This window comes from Chrysemys picta, chromosome 10 (assembly GCF_011386835.1).
Source record: "Chrysemys picta bellii isolate R12L10 chromosome 10, ASM1138683v2, whole genome shotgun sequence".
NCBI lineage: Eukaryota > Metazoa > Chordata > Testudines > Emydidae > Chrysemys > Chrysemys picta.
In genome coordinates, this window is record NC_088800.1 from 22716693 (window position 1) to 22741299 (window position 24607).

General features: G+C 40.0%; 1 protein-coding gene across 2 annotated transcripts; it reads left to right on the forward strand.

The window, feature by feature from the left end:
* The first annotated feature begins 1709 nt into the window (after positions 1–1709).
* Positions 1710–22486, forward strand: LEO1 (LEO1 homolog, Paf1/RNA polymerase II complex component). Of its 2 annotated transcripts, none has more exons than XM_005305062.5 (12): positions 1710–1950; positions 4577–5371; positions 5851–5955; positions 6712–6806; positions 7541–7686; positions 10438–10522; positions 10916–11010; positions 11286–11420; positions 12573–12708; positions 15232–15418; positions 15754–15851; positions 22238–22486. In XM_005305062.5, the coding sequence occupies exons 1-12, from the start codon at positions 1893–1895 to the stop codon at positions 22337–22339; spliced, it is 2037 nt and encodes a 678-aa protein (XP_005305119.2). In that variant the 5' UTR covers positions 1710–1892; the 3' UTR covers positions 22340–22486. The 2 variants fall into 2 exon arrangements, with proteins under 2 accessions (XP_005305119.2, XP_065415505.1); XM_065559433.1 differs by having other exon boundaries at positions 1748–1950; positions 22242–22446.
* The last annotated feature ends 2121 nt before the right edge of the window (positions 22487–24607 follow it).

The following is a 24607-nucleotide window of genomic DNA, read 5'->3' on the forward strand; positions in this document are numbered from 1 at the left end:
AATGGTGGCCATCAAGATTCCAAACCACCATTAATGGCCCACACTTTGCATAATTATAATAGGACCTCAGACTTACATTTCATATTCCTAATTTCAGATACAAGAATGATACATTCATACAAATAGGATGAACACACACAGTAGATTATACACTTTGTAATGATACCTTACAAGAGACCTTTTGCATAAAGCATATTCCAGCTACATCCTATTTACACTTATAAACATATTTCCATAAACATATGGAGTGCATCACACATATAACAACTCAATGCCCTATTCACAAATATGAAGGAGGCATCACAGCAATACGCTCTGCTACTCCAGACACAATTATCTGGCTTAACCATCTAAATGTAAAATTATAGTTGTGCTACATTTACATCAGGCATACAAAGAAGAGAAAAAAAGTGGATGCCTGAGTTCTGGGATGGGAGGTCACTGGGGTGGACGCCCTGACCCCCATATTGCAAGTGAGGCCAAGCTTGTAGACTGGCAAACCTGAGTCAGTGGTCCCCATGCTGAGTAAATGCCAGATCCTGTCAATGTGAAGCAACTAGGGACCCATGGGGGATGTGATGATAGTCCTGGGAAGAGTTGCCCTGTGTGGTAGGTAGACTGGGTCGGCAGGAGGGGTCACTGGACCCTGTGTCATGGGGCTTCTATGGTGGGGCGGATCACTGGCTCTTTTCTCTGGGGCTGGGTCCAGTGGGGAGGAGTGGTATTGGGGATTATTAGCTCATCAGTCATAGATTCCAAGGCTAGAAGGGACCTTTGTGCTCATCTAGTTTGACCTCCTGTAGAAGGCCATAGAATTTCCCCCAAATAATTCCTAGAGCATAGATTTTAGAAAAACAGCCTGTCAATTTAAAAATTGACAGTGATGGAGACTCCACCTTGACTAAATTGTTCCAATGATTTATGACTCTCCCCACTAAAAATGTATGCCTTAGTTCCAGTCAGGCTTTGTCTAGCTTCACCTTCCAACCAGGGGCTCGTGTTATACCTTTCTCTGCTAGACTTAAGTGCCTGTTATTAAATATTTGTTCTCCCTGTAGATCCCTACAGACTGTACTCAAGTCACCCCTTGCTCGTCTCTCTGTTAGACTCAAGCTATATCGTTTAGCATGCTAAGGCATGTTTTCAAACCCTTTAATCATTCTTGGGTTTGCCTCACCTCCCTCGCCAATGTATCAGCATTCCGCTTGCCCTGTGGATACCAGACCTGGCCCCAGTATCCCAGCAGCCATCGCACCTGGCCCAACTCAAATACTCCAGTTTCCAGAGCTATGGGGGTGTTTGTGAAATCACTGTCCCCCATCCCGGGTGCGTCCTGGTGTTGGGGATCGTGGCTGTTTGTGCTCCAAGGTGCGTGGCCAGGCCCTGTGCAGGCTGACAGGGCTAAGTCAGTAGCTCTCAAACTTCTGTACTGGTGACCCCTTTCACATGTGCAACCCCCTTATCCATTAACAACACTTTTTTATATATTTCACCCCATTATAAATGCTGGATGCAAAGCAGGGCTTGGGGTGGAGGCTGACAGCTCACGACACCCCATGTAATAACCTCGTGACCCCCCTGAGGGGTCCCGACCCCCAGTTTGAGAACCCCTGGGCAAGAGGGACTTGTGGGCCCCTGCCGTGGGAGAGCTCCGTTAATGGGACGCTGCCCCTTTAAGGCTTCTCCCCTCCCTCACCCCCACCATGCCTGGGTCGGGTCAGCACAGGCGGCCCCACCCCCCTGACCCGGCACGGAACCAGTCGCTCCGCAGCGCGTCACTGGCTGGCGCCGCGGCCCTTCCGACTTCCCTGTGGTGCGGGAGCGCCGGAAAGGAGGCGAGCGAGGCCTGCGCTTTGCGGCAGCGTCGTGCGCGTGCCCGGTGAGCCCGCGCCATGGCGGACATGGAGGACCTGTTCGGGAGCGACGTCGATTCCGAGCCCGAGCAGAAAGGTACCGGGGGGTCCGCAGGGGGAGAGAGGCCGGGCCGCCCCCTCCCCCTCCCCCCCGCGCTTCCCGTATTTAACCTCGGCCCCTCCGCTCCCCCGAACGACTGGCCCTCTGGGGTCTCCTCCTCCCCGCCCAGAGCTGGGAGCTTCCCCTCCCTTTATCCTTCCCGGCGGCTGGCTCCCTTCAGTCCCCCCAGCTCCTTTCCCGGGGGCGGGGGGCTCCATCACGGCCTTGCCCCTTTTAGTAACAAGTGCGTGTGGCGGGTGGGGTTTGCAGCCTGGCCCATCGGGGCCGGCTTTCTGCCTTCCGCGGTGATTGCACCTGGGATGCCCGACAAGTGCTGCAGCCGGGGGGGTGTGTCCCTGGTCCCGGCTCTGGACCCGAGGGGTTTCATTACTAGCAACGATTAGCAATACCCCAGGATCTTAGCATGTTTGATCACAGCTGCTGTTAAAGGTGGCCAAGTTCTCCAGCCCCAGGATTCGATTGAGCAGCTGACCGGGAAATTGCTTAACCCGGGGGGGTTCTACTGATTCTCTCTGTTGACAGTAACCCCCCTACGTCCGCTTTCTTTCTGCTTAATAAGTACTGTATTGTAAAGGATTCCAGCTCTGTAGTGAAACAGATTGTCACAGCTTGGGCACACATGATATGAATTTAACACAACTAGATCGGGGTGGGCAAACTTTTTGGCCCGAGGGCCACATTGGGGTTGCAAAACCAGATGGAGGGCCGGGTAGGGAAGGCTGTGCCTCCCTAAACAGCCTGGCACCCGTCCCCTACCCGACCCCTCCCGCTGCCCCCCCTCAGAACCCCGACCTATCCACTCCTTGTCCCCTGACCACCCCACGCCCCTAACCTGCCCCCCAGGGACCATGCACCCTAGCCACCCTCCCTGCTCCCAGTCTCCTGACTGCCCGACCTCTATCCACACCCCCGCCCCCTGACAGGCCCCCTGGGACTCCACGCCTATCCAACCCCCTCTGTTCCCCATCCCCTGACCGCCTCCCCCCCGATCCTCTGCCTCATTCAACCGCTCCCTGTCCCCTGACTGTCCCGGCCCCTTATACAACCCCACGGCCCGGCCCACTTACCGTGCTGAGCAGAGCATGCAGAGCAGCATGTCTGGCTGCTGCTGCGCCAGCCGGAGCCAAACACGCTGCCGCTCTGCTCGGCAGGAGCGCGCAGCTCCGCTGCCCAGAGTGCTGCCCGTGCGGTGGCGTGACTCTGCCAGGGAGGGGCTGGGGGCTAGCCTCCCTGGCCGGGAGCTCCGGGGCCAGGCAGGATGGGCTGGGCCGTAGATTGCCCACCTCTGAACTAGATTCTGTTGATCTGTTTTTAATTTTATGAACAGTATAAATAGGGCCAACATTTGCTACATATAAATTATTATTTATGAATTTCTGAGGGATGAGATATTCTTATTCTGGATTGTTTTGGCAAAGCATTTTTTTCCCCCCGGGTGTAGAGCAAAATTAATATTTAATAAAGGAAAGGAGAGAGAACACACTTTTCATCACCTGTCTTTTGGAAATCTGTCTTTTTTTCTGATTTAGTCTAGAACTTTTTGTCTTATTATGTTAGTTAAACAAGTTTTCAATTTCATTTCCTTTTCAATACATCAGTTCCAGTTAAAATACATCTAAAATAGAAAGTATATGTTTCAGGACTGAGAGTTTAGTGAATGTGCATGTAATGGTATATTCGTTTCCCTTACCATGACCTGGGAAAACTAACTTTCATGAAATTGGTGCAAAATTGGTTTCTGATTATAAATTTGATAAATCAGCCTTTTACTCTTTGAGTATTTTTATGTTTAGATATGTTTGTATTCCATGAGTTTCCTGTTTGTTCCTTTTTATCTGGAAAAATAATCTGTTAATATAATTTCTATAACTTTCTCTTTTTACATACATTTGTGGTGATCACCGTTCCTTAACACAATTCATACATCGCAGTTGTCATCAACAATTCAAAGAAAAATGTTGAAATAATTTCTGTATGGATATTGTCCAGATTAGCTTGTCCAAAATTTGAGCCTTTTTTATGTTTGCAAAGTCCCTGTCGTTTTATGTAATTTATTCTCCCAAACAAACACTATTTTTTTCCTGAATAAAAGTTAGTGCCACAAACTCAGCACTCATGAGTAGTTCTACTGTAGCAAATTTGTCTATGGGCATGTGTTGGGGAAGGGCAAGCAAATTGGATTTGAAAACAGTTTCAGTTTTGAACTTCCAAGATGTTATAAACAGAATAAAATGTTAGAATAAAAAAGCTTTTTTAAACTATCAAATTTATCTTTGTCTCCTCGTGACCCATATAAATGTATAATTTTTCTTTGACTGCTAGTAGACTTCTGGTTTCAATGATGCCTGGTGACAGGATCACAGACTAGTTATCTGTCCTTTTTTAAAAAAAAAAAAATTCTTTTAATGTCACAACTTCATTAGCTTTCTTTTATTCTTATAATTTAAATAAGAACATGCTATTTACTTTATTTAGGTGCATCTCTTACGTCCCCTCTTATTTTTTTCCACTCTGTCTTAAGAAGGGCTAATCTTTTTGTTATCTCTTTATCTGGCAATCTTTCCCCTTAATCACTTTTAAGTGGGTAATATTTATTTTGCAGATTCTGACTCTGGATCTGACTCTGACTCTGATCAGGAGAATGCTGGCTCTGGCAGTAATGTTTCTGGAAGTGAGAGTGACAGAGATGATGACAGAGAGGCAATAAAGCCCAGTAACAAAGAGTTATTTGGAGATGATAGTGAGGATGAGGGAGCATCCCACCATACTGGGAGTGACATCCGATCTGAAAGATCATACAATCAGTCTGAAGCTTCGGGACATTCTGAACATGAAGATAATGACCAGTCAGATATAGATCAGCATAGTGGTTCAGAAGCTGCTGATGACGATGATGACAGAGGACACGGATCAGATGAAGGTAGCCATCACTCAGATGCAGATGGATCTGAAAAAGCACATTCGGAGGATGAAAAATGGGGCAAAGAGGACAAAAGTGATCAGTCAGATGATGATGAGAAGCTGCAGAATTCTGATGATGAGGAAAGGCCGCAAAACTCTGATGATGAAGAGAAGGTTCAGAACTCTGATGATGATGAAAGGCCTCCAATTTCTGATGATGAGGAAAGACTACAAAACTCCGATGAAGAGAAAATGCAGAACTCAGATGATGAAGAGAGGCCTCAGCTCTCTGATGAGGAGAAGATGCAGAATTCTGATGATGACGAAAGGGCCCAGCATTCTGATGAGGAGAAGATGCAGAATTCTGATGATGACGAAAGGGCCCAGCATTCTGATGGGGAGAAGATGCAGAATTCTGATGATGATGAAAGGGCCCAGCATTCTGATGAAGATCACAGGCGTTCAGATGATGAAGAGGAACAGGAGCATAAATCTGGTAGGATTGAATACAGTGTTGAAAATATCATCATCCTTGACCTTCATTGAGTTCTTGTAGTCATCTCATAATTGAGATAATTAATCTTTGTGTGGGGTGACCTTTTCTCAAAGATTGATTGTAGTGTCTTTTCATAAACAAAACCAAATTAAATCTTAATGCTGGACAGACTGAACTGTCACCATTACAATGAGGACCCTAAGTCATGTGTGGTTTTTTTTTGTTGACCTGTCCATAACAATATTACTGTTGTCTTGGCTTGAAATGATTCAGATTTGGTTATAAAATTATTTATTAATTCCAGTTGAGTTTTAACAGTAATAGAGTATTTTTAATAACGCTTGATTCACCCAGTAAACTTTAATTATTTTTTCGTTGTTTGAATTAGTTTACTTATTAATACAAGCTATGGATAGTGTGAGATGTAAAAAGATGCAGCATGAAATTCTTAATTTGAGGATATATATTCTCTTTGATAGAGTCTGCAAGAGGCAGTGACAGTGAAGATGAAATTTTGCGAATGAAACGTAAAAAACCAATTGCATCAGATTCAGAAATGGACAGCGATGCAGACGGACAGAAAGGTAACTAGCTGTTTTTTCAAATCCCTTCTACTTTATCTGACATTAAGCATGCATTCACTTTAAAACTCTGTATGATTGGTAGTATTAACTGAGGAAAAAACTAGTGTTGGATTATCTGGTGAGTTGCAGAGCATAACAACTAAGGTGCAGCGATAGAGCTGCATGGGGAAGCTTGCACAGTTTGAAGTAATCTCTACCCAGTGCTATCAGCCTTTCACTTTCCTTGGCAACAAATTGAACTATTTATTTATTTATTGAAAAATCTGGTGACATCATTATATTCTAATTTCTTGCTGAAAGACCCTGGAAATTGAGTCTGTTATTTGATTATGGGAGACCCGGAGAATGTATATTATTACCTACCACACTTCACTGCCTTTGTCCAATATGTTGACACCAATTTAACTTCAATGATCATCTAATCCAAAATCTGTCTCTCTCAATTGCTCAGCTTTCACTGTTGGCCCTTATGATGTCATTGTTTCAGTAGTATTCCTGTCATCATAGAGTCCTTCCAAGGTAGATGTGACCTGCATTTTTAAGTTTAAATCACTTGTTGTTGTTGTTGTTGTGAGTGAAGAGACAAATCACCTTTTCAAGTCCTCTTTGAACCTCCTAGAGAAATGCACATAGGAAATAAATTCCCCCCCCCTCCTTTGCAGGTCACTTTTAATGATCTTGTAGATGACTTCCAGTGGTAGAATATAACAATTTATCTTTTTCTCCATATATAAAATACATATTTTTCTGTTCAAGATCACAGGGATGCGATAGATTTGTTTGGAGGTGCAGATGACATTTCTTCAGGGAGTGATGGGGAAGACAAGCCACCAACTCCAGGGCAACCTATTGTAAGTCCTTTGAAAGAAGTTGCCTGCTGTGCCTCTTACACCTGCCCAAGCAGTCTAGTATAGAGTTTTAAATCCTAGAGGACTGAGTTTTAGCACACTTTAATTGAAAGACTGACAATTTAATGAGAATTCATAAATGATATTGCCCAAGCAGAAAGAATCACTGTTAACAGTTTCACCTCTTATACATGGCAATGTAAGATAGGGTCACTTGTTTTTCTGCTCTTGTAACTGTGGTTATATATTTTGAGTATGTTCTGGTTATGTCAACAAGTAGAAGAATATAGTACTATAACTGTTCTTGATACTTGTAGTAGGGCCTGTTGGAAAAGTATTTTTCTTTTGGGAATAGATGGCAGTGGATTTAAAGCCCTTTACATCTAAAGGCCAATTTTAGTCTAGGCAAAGTTACCACCATTTCCTAGCTTCCTATAGGAGACCAATTTATTTGGATCAGTCCCATGCTTTTTACTTTCATTCTCTCTTGGTATCTTGAGCTAACATTCATAACTGAAATCACATTAGATGGCAGGCTTGAGTACTGTGTTTGATAATTTTGTCTCAGTAGCATGTACTTTGCACAATCTAATTACGTGTGGGTGGTGGATGGACAGATAGAGAGAGAGGTTTTCCATATGTTTCAGAGCAAAAATTAAGTGGTCAGTGGAACAACCTGAACAGTCTGGCTTTTTCACCTACATAATGTAAAGTGGTTTTGCTACTCCGTCCATTAGGATGAGAATGGATTGAATCAGGAGCAACAGGAAGAAGAACCTATTCCAGAAACGCGAATAGAAGTAGAGATACCAAAAGTAAACACTGACTTAGGAAATGACTTGTATTTTGTGAAGCTGCCCAACTTCCTCAGCGTGGAGCCCAGGTAATACTGCATTTGAGTCTATATGAAAGGTGTTAATTATTTAAACTCTCACTTAGTATTTCCCTTTTGTTCTAGTAGTCAAATGAAATTTCTGTTGACCACATTAAATATAATTAACACTGAGGTGCATACTTTGATATAGTCAATCAGATATTCAGATCACTTTTCATTTTACTGTCTTCTTGTAAACTAAATGTGTAGGTTCAACCTGTTACATGTAATGCATTTCATAATTGTAAATAACTCCTTTTATTTGTACTAATTTGACCCTGTGAAATTAGCCATTTTTCATCAAAATTCATCATCTCACTCTTGTCTAAATTAATAGAAGAACTAGTGATTTTTTTTGTAAGCTTGGTGTGCAACTCAAATGAGTAAGTCTGTCCTTTTTAATTGTCTGTGGCTGCATTGCACCAGTCTCCTGAATGTATAGCTGTCTTACCTTTCTTCAGCACTGCTTTAGTTTTTGGTGAACGTTGATAATTTCATCCTGAATAATGCACCATATGTTGTAAAACCAAATGATCTTTGAGATTTAATTCAGAGTAAACAGCCTATTCAGGGGACCTGAGTATTTCCTAAATCCAGGAAATCTGTTTTGATGGCATTAATGGCATTAATTTTGTATGTATGACTTTTCTCAATAGGCAACGTTGTTTTGCAAATCTAAAAATGATGTACTGAACATAATATAAAAAGTAGCCTAGAGAGACTTTGTTCCACAGTTGTGATGTATTTACTAGAACTGTGCATGCTTTTCAGGTTTTTAGTTTAGTATGTATCTTCACAACACATCAGTTTTAAAAGTCCAGTGAATTGAAACAGTAGCATGTGCTTAATGAGTTCATAATATTATAAAGACTATCTTTTAAGATTATCCATTGAGTTCTAAACATGTAGTTTTCATATTTACTCAGTCTGAGGCTTAATCTTCTAGTGTATTGTAAGCCATTTAATTTACATTTTTATTTCTATTACATTTGGCTACTTTTGAATAATAGAAGCACTACTTTGGATTATTCATTGAAGCCAGAAGAAACTATATTATGATAATTCAGACTGACCATCTGTATAACACAGATCATAGCATTTATCCAAAATTTCAAAGAAAATAAATTCATGTAGCTCCTTATAATACTACTCTGTGTGGCTCCAACTGCACATCAACAAGTTACAAAAAATGTGAGTGTTGCTTTTTCTAAACATACCACTGACTTGGGACTTATACTATTGGACCTTGTAAAAGGTGTCCATCTCCCTGCAAATCTAGGCTTGTTCCTGACCCTGACACTCTAGTTTGGTTGGTTCTCCCATTCTCCTTCTGCAGACCACTTTTAAAGAGAACTCTTCTTTTGACCACCTCTATCCCAATGCACCCATTGCTTGATTTTTAAAATGTTCTATTCTGTGGCCAGGAAGTATTTATGAGCCCATAGCCTTTATGATTGAAAAGATAATGTTCCAAATGTGAACCTTTGTGGGTCAGGATGTACAGACTTTGAGGGTCTGCAGACAGACTACTGCAATGCTTTGCAGCAATTGATAGCTTTCTCAAAAAGTAAAGTGCAGCCAACTCTGGCCGCTTTCGCGGCTTCGCCTCCCAACATTGTTTGCAGCTATAAATAACAGCAAGGGCAGATACTGGATATATTAATGGGTCACTACCCAAAAATGGAGACTAAGGGCTTGTTGACACTTGAAACACTACAATGGTACATCTTATGCTGATGGGAGGGGTTCTTCCCATTGGCATACGTAATCCACCTCCCTGAGATGTAGTGGTTAGGTTGACAGAAGAATTCTTCTGTGGACCTAGCACTGTCTACACTGGGACTTAACAACACTGCTCGGTGATGAGGAGTTTTCACACTCCTGACCAATGTAGTTAAACCTAATTTTTTAGTGCAGACCAGGCCTAAAATAGCAGTAATTTAGTAGACTAACACCTTCTCCCTCGCCACTTTCTTTTCCTTTACAACATCTGGGTGAGGAAGTGAGACTTCTCCAGCTGTCAGACTTAGTGGAGGAAGAAAAATTGTTTTTCTGCCTCTCCCTTCTCTCAGATGGGTTAGGTGTGGGACTGGGTCAAATCTAACACCTATTAGGATAATGGTGGGTAACCTGCGGCCCATCTGGGTAATCTGATTGTGGGCTGCGAGACATTTTAGTGACGTTGACCATCAGTAGGCATGGCCCCCCACAGTTCGCGGTTCCTGGACAATGGGAGCGGCGGGCAGCAGGGACATGCTGCAGGTTGCCCACCACTGTATTAGCCTCATATGAAAAATGGTTCAGCCAAACATTGTCCTGGCAGGAATTCCCGCATCCTAACCAGGATCATTCACAAAATCTTTATCACGCTTTAAAACTCACTGGACCAGGCTGAACATATCAAGTACTAGACTCTGGCCTAACCTCTTATTTGCCACAATGGGACATCAGGGGAGGATACCACATTTGAGGTAGACTTTTTCTTTACAAAAAGTTATTCAGAGATTTAAAATGTTAGAAGTGGTTGCAGCTGATATTATTGAGAGACTTTAGGGTAGGTCTTCTGTGGTTTAAAACCTCTCCAGTTTATTACATGGTTGCAGAAATAAATGTAGGTATACCATGGCAGTAATGTCTACAGTTGTGTGTAATATATAATTTAACTGAATCACAAATTTATTTTTAGCAATCCTAGAATAACATGGGTTTGCTTTTTTAGAAGATGGGTGAATAAAGAATACATTATCTAATTTATTACAGACCTTTTGATCCTCAGTATTATGAGGATGAATTTGAAGATGAGGAGATGCTTGATGAAGAAGGTAGAACAAGGTTAAAACTAAAGGTATATCTGTAATTTTCTTTCTGCATCTCACCCCTTTCCTGTTAGGTTCTTTCAAACTACTATATAAAACAAAAGGCATGGGGTGTTGAGAGGTGATGGTTTGAGTCACCCTGTTAAAGATATCTCCTGCTTCTTGTTCTACCAAGAAGTAAACAAGTTCAGCACTCATAGAAATTACTTAGCTGTTTTCTGTTGTATCTACTTTTTTCTTTAGATGCAGTGAAGATTTGTAACTGTTCTGCAAAAGCTTTTCTTTTACCCTGCATGCAGCAGATTTAGCTAACTACTGGCACTTGATTCTTGACCTCCCAGTAATATCTTTTTTACAATATTCCTTTAAACTAGTTCACCTTTTACTTTATATACATGCTTACAGACTTTCGATTCCAACAGGTGGAAAACACCATACGTTGGCGAATGCGACGAGATGAAGAGGGAAATGAGATTCGAGAAAGCAATGCTCGGATAGTCAAGTGGTCAGATGGAAGGTTAGCTTAGGCTTTTCTATATTATCTAGACTAGGAAAACATAGTTGTCAGACGTTCTTGCATATAAAAGTGAGGCGTGAGTGAAGTTTGAAGTTCTTGCAGAATTAATAACTATTGTTTTCTCAGATCTTTGAGTGGTATACTATACTATTTAGCTAATAATTCAATTATGCATAAAAAAGAGGGAATGAGAAGGCTTCCTTCATTTATATATGGTGTAAAAGCAGAATGAGTCATAAATACAAAAATAACTAATATATTAATCCTTTTTTAAGCATGTCGCTGCATTTGGGCAATGAGGTCTTTGATGTGTACAAGGCACCATTACAGGGAGATCACAACCATCTGTTTATCAGACAAGGAACTGGTCTACAGGGACAGGCTGTGTTCAAGACTAAATTAACCTTCAGGTAAACATACAGTTCATTTAACAGAGCTTGAAGTCATAGTACAGCATTTTGGTATGAAATATTTGGGTATTAAAAGGTGGAGCTGAATTAGTAAAGTAATGGATCACTAGTTCTTCTCTTAGTACACCTTGTATGGAAGAGGTGTGGTTTTGTTTTTTAAAAAACACTATTTAAAAATTTTTTGACTCTTGAAAAGTAAGGCTGATGTTGCTGTATACACCTAACTATGGCTCAGTCATGAGTTTTCTAGGCTTCCTTTTGACTTCAGTGCTGGCCGCATTCGGATCTGAATATCAATTGTATAGAGACTGCCAAACTGTTTGAGTTTATACTGTCGCTGAAGACCAAGACTAGCATGCTAGCTACACTTGAGACCTAAGTACATTTCTCTAAAAAGCGACCTTAAAGTGGCATCTTGAGGCTGCCATGTTTGTCTCCCCTTTTTACAAGTATAAGTGAGGTTAGAATTAGGTCCTGAAATTGGGATTCCATTGATATGTGAGCCAGAATAGAGGCCAGCATCCTCTTCTCTCCCATAGCATAATAGTAAATAAATAAATACAAATACCATTTCACTTTGACTGAATACATAGGGAATGGAGCTGTTCAGTAAGAAGCTGCCATTTTTCAATAGTCACTTTTCAGAGTAGACCTGCACTTTAAGGTAGCTAGGTCTGAGACCGAATCTCCAGGCTTGAAAGGCCAGTGTGCTATTTATTGCACTATCTAGGCAACCTATATTTTTGTCTGTAATTTTAATATTTAATTTAAAATTTTAAAATGAGAAGTTTTGGTGTGAATCAGGAGGGGTATTGATGTTCTCTGGGGGAAAAAAAAATCTCCATACGATACGTCACTGCTATGAAGATGATGACTATGACCAGAAGCATAAATGTGAAGTGGAAGGAGGAATATTTAGGTGTGTAAGGGGATGTTGAGGACTTCTTAGGGGAAGGGTGATTTTGCTAAATCTATTTTAATCTATTGGATAATTCTTGTGTACTGTACACATTATCTATTCTGTTTAATTTTTTTGCTTTTGTATGGATGAGTCTGTTTTTCCTGATTGTATTTGTGGCATGTCAGTAATTGTTCTTGGAAAGCAGAGGTGTCCTTGTAAGAAGTGTTTAACCTATAACAATTTTCTAACAGGCCTCACTCTACGGACAGCGCCACCCACAGGAAGATGACTTTGTCTCTTGCAGATAGATGTTCAAAGACCCAAAAAATTCGTATCTTGCCCATGGCTGGTCGTGATCCAGAGTCTCAGCGCACAGAAATGATTAAGGTATTAGTTGCGATAAGGAGTTTTATTGCTCTTTTGACCTAAACTTAGAACTAATGTTGTTCATCTCAAATTGCAAATATCATGTCTGAATATTCTTGGGTATTTGAGTTTTAGAAAAATAAATGAAGATGCAACCTCTGGTGCTGACATAGAATAGATTGTTATGATTTCTATCAGCATCCATTTTTATGCTCTGTGGATATGGCATCTGGTATAGTGATTGTTTGTAAGCTAAGAGGAGAAATTGTAAGAATGTAAAGTACCCAGTTAGCAAGAGAATTTCAGAATTAACAAAATTAAAAACAAATATTAAGAATACAATAAATGAAGGCCTTGGAAGTAAAATTTTGAAAAGTCTTTATTTTTAAGATGAAATAAACATTCATTTTAAGGTGACGTGGTATTTTCCAGCAGTCGCTAAATGACTCAGACTTTCTAGTTCATATTTATCTGGCCTGTGTACACTTAATTTGCATATTCAAAATTACATCCCAAATTCACCAATGGCATAGGGAGCTGCCACCCCATTGTTCTACAGGGCCTAGCACAATGGGGACCCAATCCTGAGTGAGGCGTCTAGATGCTGCTGTACTCCAATATGGAAGTTATCGTGTATTTGTCAGCAGAAATTTTTATGTATTAACTTGTATTGGAACTTCCTATACGCATGCATATGAAGAATTTGTTCCTTTATCATTTTTCCCTGCTGCTTTCCCTTCTTGGTAATAGACGTCCATGATTTGACCTTAATGTTTAGAAAGCAGAGGTGCCCTTATAAGACGGGTGTTTAACCTATAACGATTTTCTAACAGGCTTCACTCTATAGACAGTGCCCTCCACAGGAAGATGACTTTGTCTCTTTCAGATAAATGTTCAAAGACCCAAATGCAGGCATTTCTTCATGTATATTCTGTCAAGTTGGTTGCCAAGTGTGTGAACATTGCAGCCAGTTGCATAATAATCACAGTAATATATGCCTCTGTTTTGTGGCAGAATTAATTCCTAAATCTGCCGTTCCTAGACTGGCCTGCTAAGGGGACTAATTCTTCTATTCAGAGATTATCTATGTCAGCCCTTTGCTGATTTGTTACCTTCCTCGTGAAGTGCTGTGCCTCCTGTACAACATTCTAGAGCCTGTTGTAATTTCATAATTAAAGAAACTAGCCCTATTCTAGTCTAGCCCCTTTTATTTCCCTTCTAATCTCTCCCCTTCACCATTCCAAATAATCCTTTGGCCTGAAAATTCCCATGCTTAGCCTAAAGGCAGAGGGGCTAAGAGATGTTCGTGGAGTTTTTGGAAGCAGATCAGCCAAACTTCTTTATTTATAAGGCTGTGAAAAATTAATGTTTTTGACTTTTAACAAAAACAACTTTTTGTGTGCAAGTCATCTGTTCTGCTACTAGACTTCTCATGTGTTTGAAGACCATTACACAGGCAACTGTGCAAAAGATTTCACACCAAAGTATACATTTATTAAAAGCGTCATTGCATTCTGACTGTTTACGTGTCACTAGTGCCAGCAAAGATTACAATTGCTATCGAGGTGTAGCTGTCCTAAATTAAGCACAGTGCATGGAGTATTTGCTATTACCTACAGAAACAACCCTGCAGAGCTGTGGTTCTGAGGTGCTCCACAGGCCACAAGGGAGTCCTGAAGAAGGTGCTGGCCCCTGCCCCCACAAGATGGGGAGTTTTTCCAACCCTTCAGTAGTGGGGGCAGAAAATTGTAGTGTTTGCTTCAAAGCATGGTCCCCTTTCTGCTTCTGGGATTTGTATTACTCCTTTGTTACAGTTGTAAATATGTTATAATTCTTAATTTTAGTAAGAAAACAAATCTAGAGATTGGACAAACTTACTCAAACATTCATTTAAGTATGATGCTACAGGTGTAAATATTAGTTTTTCAAAATATTGTATTCACTGAAAATAACAATGCAGTGCTACAGGAAAAGTAGTGCTAATTGAAAATGTCATTCTTGGCACAGTGGGGTGAACAAATCAGTGTTGATCACATTTGTTCTGTGTAGGAAAGGTTAAATTCACACAGCAATCCAGAAATAAGAAGTAATGGTTAACTTTATTACATTTTCTCCTAGCATATTATATGATTGTACAGAATTTAAGTTTAATCATAAGTACACATTGTTGCCGCTATTTTTAAACTGTTTAAATTCTTATAACATTCACAAACTTGATTTTGTAATCTTGGAAATTAAGCCTTTGACTCTGATGTGCATGAAATAAAAAATTAAATAAGGAAACTTAAAGCTATAAATGTTTCAACCAAGAGAAATGTCAATTATAAATTATACTTTGCCTGATTCTCCATAGTCCTGCATTGTGTGTAGTCATTTACATCAGTGCAAAGTGAGCATCAAGCTGTACCATTCTGATTTGGTCGTGTTTGACATTTTCTTTGCATTGGTGTAAGATGACTACACAAGGTGCAAAGCATAGGAGAAAGATACCCTCTGGGTATTACTCCTCATAGTTCCTTACATGCTATTGCTTTTCCTGGACAGAAAGAAGAGGAGAGATTAAGAGCGTCTATTCGCAGAGAATCCCAGCAGCGGAGAATGCGGGAGAAGCAGCACCAGCGTGGTCTGAGTGCAAATTATTTAGAACCTGATCGTTATGATGAGGAGGATGAAGGAGAAGAGGCAATCAGTCTGGCAGCTATTAAAAACCGCTATAAAGGTGGTATAAGAGGTACAAATAAAATATGAATGTAACTTTTTTTTATTGTTAGGCTGCACTCATCAGATACTATCTAATTCGAATTGACTGATTTCATGGGATAGTCCTGGTGAAATAACAGATTTCTCAGAATGGTGCATAATGAACAAGGAAACTACAAAGAAGGCTCAATCTGTTTAATTATATTTTGTATATTTATTTATAGTTTGCCACTAAGATGGTGAGATCTTGGCACATTATTGAGAGAAATATCAGGAAACAGTATATGTGATGGTATAGTTCAAGGGGCTTTGGCAGGGATTGGCATTTGCAGACCAGTCTTTACCTGGGTTAATTTCTTTTTCTAGAGGAACGTGCTAGAATCTATTCTTCAGACAGTGATGAGGGATCAGATGAAGACAGAACGCAGAGACTACTCAAGGCAAAGAAACTAACCAGTGATGAGGTGAGAGAAGCATTTTATTTTATGGTGAAAGTTGGTTGATTGAAAATGAACAAAAAGAACAAGGGGTACTTGTACCTGAGAGACTAATATTAATTTAAGCATTAGCTTTCGTGGGCTAAACCCACTTCATCGGATGCATGCAGTGGAAAATACATTAGGATGCATGCATCCGATGAAGTGGGTTTTAGCCCACGAAAGCTTATGCTTAAATAAATTTGTTAGTCTCTAAGGTGCCACAAGTACTCCTCGTTCTTTTTGCTGATACAGACTAACACGGCTACCACTCTGAAACCTGAAAATGAACAATTTGTTTTATCATTTTGAGTATTATTGTGAAAAATGATTACTACTTTCTGCTTTAATGACTGGATACATCATATTTATCCAGCTAAGTAGTTGTAAGTTGCAATTTTTCAAGGTTTTATGGCCCCTTGGATTGCAGTACAGTTAAATTTGATATGCTTACCATAATAATAAAGCCTAGGTATTTCATTGAGTTCTCAAATCCTTTTGGAAAGGAGGTAAGCATCATTCCCATTTTACAGATGGGGAAACTGAGGCACAGAGCAGTTGACATTATTTGCCCTTGGTTACATAGTGAGCCAGGAATAGAACCCAGGGGTCCTGAGTCTGTCCAGTGCTCTACCCACCAGGCCTTACTGTCTGCCTCCCCCTGATAAATATATGACAGTTCTGTTGGGGGGGAGGGGAAACCTGTTTCACACAGCACTATTAATAGATCATTGCTTTTTAAGGGGAAGAGTTAAATGCTGGTATGCTATTAAAAGGAGAAAAAATGATTTTTGCACTTGAATGACACCTTGCTTAACCTTACCTTCCTAATTTCCAGTTAATTAGTAGTAGTTTTTTGGTATATATTGATTTTATGTTCATTAAAGTTAGACAAATGTTATAATTCCATAATCTCACTTACTGAAATGTCAAAATTATATCTCAAAATGAATCTTGATTTCTATACAGTATAGCTTGCAGTGTGAAGTACGTGACCTTAGAATATGGAAAATCTTTAATACATTGAAAGATTAAACTTTTATTCCTCCAAAAGTTATTTGAATGTGTATACTGCACATGTATACGCTGTATCATGATGTATACCCCTGATCTGTAAAAACCCTTATCAGGTGTATTTGTTTCCTAATCTTGTCCAGACCCAGTGGCTAAAACTGGGATGTTGGTTAGGATTCCATTCTGTGTTGCTGTGTCTGAGATAATTCCAATTACAATGTTAGCAGAGTGGCATTTGTATTAAATAACTAAAAGGAACTGGAGTGTGGTAAAATAATGGAAAGCAAATCATTGAAAGCTTTGTCGTGTTAAAAGTATTCCAATAGTGTTTATTTTTTAATTTGTTGAGTGAATTTAGTGTTCTGGAAAGTCAGGCAGTGTAGAAGCGTTGTCCTATAGTCTGGGTATGTCCATGTGTGCAAGTAACCCCATTTAATTATGCTAATGCCCTTACACCTGAACTGGAATTCCAGTCGTTTTTCTCCCTTGAGCAGATGTTAGCAATTGTTTCTTTTGTGATAGGTGAACACGAAACTCATTTTTGTTTGTGAGCTCAATTAGGCTTTGATTCTGGTTCCTCAGAGGTGAAAGAGTCGTGAGCTAATCCGCTGTGAGCTACATCACCTTCCATTTTAAAACAATTTGATTTTAAGGCTGAAGTTCATAACATTGCCACATAGGGGTGCTCAAGCTTAAAAAAATGTAATGTGGCAGTGGTGGAATATAGCAACGCACACTCTGAATGTTTATAAATAGAGACTTGGAGGCATTTACCAATATATATCTTCATATACAAAACACGGCACTTATCTGTCAAATACAGTGATACCTTACTAATCTGCACGGTGATGTTGGCTATCTAGTCAAACACAGAAACAAAAAGGTTGTTGAGAGCTGGTCCTCAATACTAAAGTGCTTTGTCCAACAACAAATTATCAAGTGATGCAGCATATTGATAAAAGGCAAGTAGAATTCCCATTGATGTAACTTTGGGAAATTCTGTTGTACAGTAAAGTGAGCATTTTCGAAATACCTGTACTAGATAGATGTCTTTTCAGATGCCTAGGTCAGATAGGGGTTGCCATTGAGATTCTAGGTTATAAATGTCAATTTGTCATGTTGGATAAAGTTGAGCAGAAATGAGTCTTAATAGAATTCTTAAATCCCACGTTAGCTTTCACTACTTTTTAAACAATTTTAAAATAGCAATGGTCCTTAAGTATAGTGGAAGAGTGGGGTAATATTACTGCCTAGACCTGGTGATATATATAGTCAAGTGAGAATCTTTCTCTTCTAAACAAATTAAATTATTACATCAACAATTTTATTTGTTCACTGTATCAAAATTAATTAGGCTGCAATGTAAAATGTCTCCCATGATAGAAAATTCTTTTTTCTTAAAACTGGTTAACACCAAATCAGGGAACATCATAAGAACGAGGAAAAATACTCTGAACAACTCATAAGTAAGTGTCTTGCAGGGAAGTTAACTGGTTGAAACAATGTTGTGCAGTTTTTCTGCTGACTGTTGGACTCAGTTTTGGATTTCTTATTCAGGCAAAAGTTCTTTGGTTCAATGTGAGTTTTGACTGACTGAAGACTGCATGGTTAGATTCACTTGTCAAGCTAGTGCGCTAAACGTATTCTCTTGGGCAGTGCTTCCATTATTCTGTGTCTTTTGTTAATTGTGTCAAATATGTTCATAGGAAATTGAAATGAGATGCTGTCTGGAAGTCTGACTTAAACTGATCAGGTCTAAAATATTTTTCCTAAAGTCAAAACTCAACTTACATTCAGCTTTGTGTTAGGGTACTAGGAAACTGGACATCCAACCTCTATAAAGACATTATTTTGTCACTTAGCAAACAGACCAAAATGGAAATGCAGAATGACAAAACAAAATAGCTGAGTCATAGCGTACATGAAAAAAGGTATTTTTTACGACAGCCTATGGGATAAACTAGGAAACAGTTGGGAAAAATACTGGGGGTTGCTTGACCAATCAAAATTTATGCTCCCCCCCCCCCCAATTCTGTGATTAAAGAATACTTTTAATTTTGCATGCATAAATTCAGTTTTTGACCTAAGAATCCCACACTGTGGGTCATTGTCCACATTAGATAGTATATAATCTGCTTCAGAGCCTGGCACAGTCCAGCTTGATGATGCTTTACTATATTTCAGACGCAGAAATTTTAGTGATTTATTCTTTGTAATTCTACCTGATGGTTTAGAACATCCTGTTGCATAGTAGTTTCTTATTGTAAAGGTGTTTCCCTTTTTCCTACTGTATCTAATATTGTACTGATTAAAGTTTAAAAATTCTGTTTTTATTTGTTCTGAAATAAATTATTTTGAAGCGTATATTTGACCAAAATGGTACTTATGTTCAGTCTACACTGTAAAATCAGCCGTGTTTGCAGACTTGGTTAAAATTGTTGTCCAACAATGTTGTTAATGCATATTTCTGTATTGTTGTGTAGATTGGATGGGACCTAACCATGTTCTAGAGCAGGGGTCGGCAACCTTTGGCACGCGGCTCGCCAGGGTAAGCACCCTGGCGGGCCAGGCCGGTTTGTTTACCTGCCGCGTCCGCAGGTTCGGCCAATCATGGCTCCCACTGGCCGTGGTTTGCCGCTCCAGGCCAATGGGGGTGGCGGGAAGCTGTGGGAAGCCGCGGCCAGCAGATCCCGCAGCCCCCCATTGGCCTGGGACGGTGAACAGCGGCCAGTGGGAGCCGTGATCTGCCGAACCTGCAGACGCGGCAGGTAAACAAACCCGCCCGGCCCATCAGGATACTGACCCTGGTGAGCTGCGTGCCAAAGATTGCCGACCCCTGTTTTAGAGTGTCTCTGTAAGCTTTACAGAAAATCTTAGATGACTGCTTGATAGAATTTCTGGAAGTGTGTTTTAGTGTTTGAAACCAAAGACTTGATTGAAAATTAACATGTTTATAAAGTTAAATTTTTATTTGTATTGGTTTACCCTTGTGCCAAAGGAACGAGCATTTAAATCTCCAGTACAAATACATAAAGTGGGATATATATATATATAAAATATAACTTAATATGGACATTATAAAATCAATAAACACAGTAAGAAAATACTAAAAGCAATCCCATAAATCACAATCACTTTAGCGATTAAATCCAAAGCTAGTTATTTCATGACTATCCTATCCTAAATTTATAAAATAAATACCCACATAGAATCTACGGTTCATGTAAATTTTAAATGGGAATTAGTACACAGTAGACCTCATTTTGGTGTGCTATGACTGCACTCCACTAAAAATTATTTTAAAAAACTTTATGCTTAGCATGTTAACTATTTTAGCCTGATAGTGAAAAGTAAAGTAGACAAATAATGCATCATCAGATTGCATAACAATACAATCAACGGTCAGGATAGTGAACCTTTGTATTATTTTGATTAGCTACTACTCCTTATTTCACTGTATACTAATCAAGGTCTTTTCATTGGGGAGCATGGTTTTTTACTTGACCAAAGCTTGAAAAACTCCCTTGCCATTGATGAAAATGGTAACTCTGGCCAGTGAAATAATGCAGCAGGAAGATCATTTAGTTTCACTGCTAGTGCCTGGCTAGTGCCTTCTTAGCACTAACTGAGGGCTGGTCTGCACCGGGGCGGGGGGGAGCGGGTGCAGGGTTGATGTAAGATACGCAACTTCAGCTACGGGAATAATGTAGCTGAAGTTGACGTATCTTATTTCGACTTATCTCGGGTCCTCATGGCGCGGGGTCGACAGCTGCGGCTCCCCCGTCGACTCCACTACCGCCGCTTGCCCTGGTGGAGTTCCGGAGTTAACTGGAGCGCGTTCGGGGATCGATATATCGCGTCTAGATATATCGATCCCTGATAGATCAATTACTACCCGTCGATTCTGCAGGTAGTCTGGATGTACCCAAAGAAGCTGACCAAATTCTTGTCAGTTTTACTGAACAGAGGCAGGGACTTGAACCTTTTTGAAACACAAGTTGTGCTGATTTCACTTGTATGGACAATCTTTAATCAGTTTGAGGGCTTTGTATCAATTTTGCTTAACTCGATTCCTTACTCACTTAAGCTTAAATTGATTATATAAGGTACTCTTAAACTGATTAAAGGTTGTCCCCACAAGGAGGTTGTGTTGATTAACTGCATCTGTTTCTAAACTGATTTAGTTAAATTGGTACAATTTCTTTGGGGACAGGATCACTTCCTATACTTTTTCCCCTCCTATGCCCAACCCAACATTTTCCAGTTCTTCATGGATGCATCCGAAGAAGTGGGCTGTAGCCCACGAAAGCTTATGCTCTAATAAATTTGTTAGTCTCTAAGGTGCCACAAGTACTCCTGTTCATTTTTATACAGTTATTTAAAAGTGCCTTTCTTCTTTTGCTCATTGGACATGTGTTAAGTCGGAACAGAAACTAGTTTAAAATCCCATATGCTGAAAATACTAATGTCTTTTCCTTTTGTAGTCATCTGCAAAATTAAATGTGTTGTATTTGATAAGACATAATTTCAAACATGATGGTTGTTGCTGTTCTCTGGCAGATGTATTGGCTGTTGAAAGATAGAACAGTTTGTCAGCTATTAGTCTATATTTCCCCATCAATATCAAATCTGGTAGTTACAAATACCTAGCAGAAATTGCTCTCCCTGTCTAATTGAAAGACTAGAACTTTCACCTAGAGAAGAGCATACTCTCCAGTATTCCCCCAGGAGTGGGGCCGGAGAGACCGGCAACATACCTTCCTTACATCAGGATGTTTGTGGGACTCGCTGGCCATGCTCAGATTTTTTTTGATGGTGTTTTCTGCTGCTCTCTATGGCATTCTGGTCTGTTAATGGCGGACTCTGCTAATGAGCAACAGTTTATTCTACAGACACTGAAGAGGACTTCCCCCACGAAGAATTATCCTTAGCTTTTGTAGTAATGTAACACAGGGTTCTGTGTTCTGTCTGTGGGACAGGAGGGTTTCTTTCTTTATTTTTATTTATTTTTTGGTGTGCATCTAAAAACACCCAAGTGTTATAACTCTAGATGCTGCTTTGGAGTCCATGTTATGCGTGACTGCTTTCACACCAGGGTTGAATTTGGCCCAGGAAGCAGTGTAACTGCACAATTGCAAGGCAATTGAATCTTTGGTATGATTCTGTAAGATTGGAGAGCGTGTGGTGGAGGTTGGGAGTAATGTCAGGAGTACTCTCAATGCAACTGATCATATTAAAATAAATCTTAAGTCTGAGTATTATAAAAGGGGACTGAAACTGGAAGTAGTTTCGTTTTTCTTTACAGAAATAAACTCGGTGAATTTTTCATTTTAACTTGAAATATATTGTTATACCCTCAGGAAGGTGAACCTTCTGGAAAGAGGAAAGCAGAGGATGATGACAAAGCAAGTAAAAAGCACAAGAAATATGTGATCAGCGATGAAGAGGAAGATGATGATTAAAATTGGGGAAAGCTGATGACTTTTTATATATATATTGTACAGTTCTTTTACAGCAAAGATGTAAGTAAACGTAATGTGGTTATTTTGATAAAGGAAACTTACACTGAGATCTGTAAGTCAGGTGTGAATAAATTTTTCTGAATGACATTTTAAAGATATTTCAATTTTATGGGTATGTTTATGTGCCCCGAAACTCACTACTGTGTGTGTGTGTGTGTTTTTGTTTGTAAACCTGGTATAGTACATTTCACTTTTTAGAGTATTGTGGCAACCAACTCCTCTGTCAGTTACATTGTTGATGTTAGCGCTGTGGGGTCCAGGTCCGTGACTTGAGCTTCTAGGGAGGCACTATGGTAATACAAATAATAAATAAAAATTGATTTATCTGGAGGAGATTACTGGGTTCAGCCTTCAAGCTGCTTAAATGTTGCTTACAGTTTGCTTGGTAAGTTTCTGATACTGGTATTTTAACTCTTCAAGCTGTTACTTTGTAATTTAAAAATTGGCAGAATCTGCGAGTGTTACAGTTGAAATCTGGCTTTTCTAAATAGTCTTTGTTTACAGGACTACGGACAGTAAATAAGTATGCTGGTATATTTTGATGAATTAAATTATTTTTAACTAATTCTAGTAACCTGTTAAAATATATAATTATAAACAGGATTTATCCCTGAACTTAGGTCTGTAAATTGAAACATTGAGATTTCATGGATTAATGGATATAGCAAAAATCTCTGGCTGGAGAGCAAAAAGTCTGTTCGTTTGGTATGTTGGAGGAGAGATGTCAGAGGAGCAGTGTCATTTTTAAAGAATTCTTATGTGTTTATACGTAGATAGTGAGAGGTTAATGTTTTCCACACTTTATGTAACTAAAAATTAGAAGATACAAGAGAAAATATAAGAATTTATATAGAACAAAATAGTTGTTTTGTTCTGTAAGCTCTCATAGTTTTTGGGGAAACTAGTGATTATTGCTCAGGCCTATTTTTTAGAGAGAACGTTACATCTAGCTAGGAAACAAAGGAGAGAATGAGTGCCTTGGCTAGAGCAATTAAAGACTTCAGGTTTTAATGATGACCTATAAATACCTTATCCTTTCTCTTTGACTACACAATACCAATTGTGGAGCCATGAAAGAATACAAACATAAAGACCATCTAGAACTTTTCTCGCTTCAGTTTTATAATTGGATACTTCAGAGCAGCTGTCTGATATTCTGTATAGCTGTTTGATGTACAGTATGTGATTTTCCTACTGTATGAAATGGTGGTAGATGTTATCTATGTGTGTTGCTCTTTCTTAATTGACTTTTCACGGAATCTGGTAAAGGTTAAATGTGATTGGAAGAGAAAACAGAGTGGGGAAAAGGACTTGCTTAAAACCTTTCTTAACCAAAATCTATTAAATAATAAACTTTTCATAGCAGCAGGAAATCTTTTTGTAACATAAATCCACCTAGTAAAGCAGGCACAGGTTTATAAGAGATTATTAGTGATCTATTTCTTGTTTAGTGAGATCCTGACTTGGTATTAAGTAATAAAAGGAAGAGGGTACGGTCTAAAGAACATTCTGCTTCCTGAAATTGTCCAGTGTCTTCTAGATACAGACTTTTAAAGATATCTTGTTTCTCTTATCTTAACCCTTAACCAGTCTAACACTCTGAAAGTCTTCCCCCACTTTGAGGCCTTGGCTACACTTGCGAGTTACAGCGCTGTAACTCACTCCCCGTCCACATTGGCAGGGCACTTGCAGCGCTGTATCTCCCTGGGTACACTGCTGCAGGTACTCCGCCTCCCCAAGAAGCATAAGAGAGACAGCAGAGTGGCTACGACTCTCCCCTGTGAGTGTGTACCAGGAATCACCCTGCAGCGCTGTACTGATCACCTTGTCAAGTGGCCAATCCTCTCCATTGTTGTGACCAGCTGCAGGAATGCGGAAGTGCCGGTTTCAAAGCTCTTACCATAGAGAAAAAGCAAACAGTTTGCTGTTTGCTTTGAGTGAGTTAATGAATGAGCAGGGGGCTGGGAGTTCGGAACTTGCAAAATAGAGTGCTGACACGCTCCAAAAAGCACTCTCTCTCCCCCCACACTTCCTGTCACTCCACCCCGTTTTGAAAAGCACGTTGCAGCCACATGAATGCTGGGATAGCTGCCCATAATGCACCGCTCCCAACACAGCTGCAAATGTTGCAAGTATGGCCACGCCACTGCGCTGGCAGCTGTCAGTGTGGACAGACTGCAGCGCTTTCCCTACTCAGCTGTACGAAGA

Bases quoted from the DNA above. Each gene is read 5' to 3' on its own strand.
- LEO1 (XM_005305062.5), top strand. From the start codon at position 1,893: ATGGCGGACATGGAGGACCTGTTCGGGAGCGACGTCGATTCCGAGCCC. The intron at 7,687-10,437 runs GTAATACTGCAT...AATTTATTACAG, and splicing joins TTCCTCAGCGTGGAGCCCAG to ACCTTTTGATCCTCAGTATT. The intron at 10,523-10,915 runs GTATATCTGTAA...CGATTCCAACAG, and splicing joins GAACAAGGTTAAAACTAAAG to GTGGAAAACACCATACGTTG.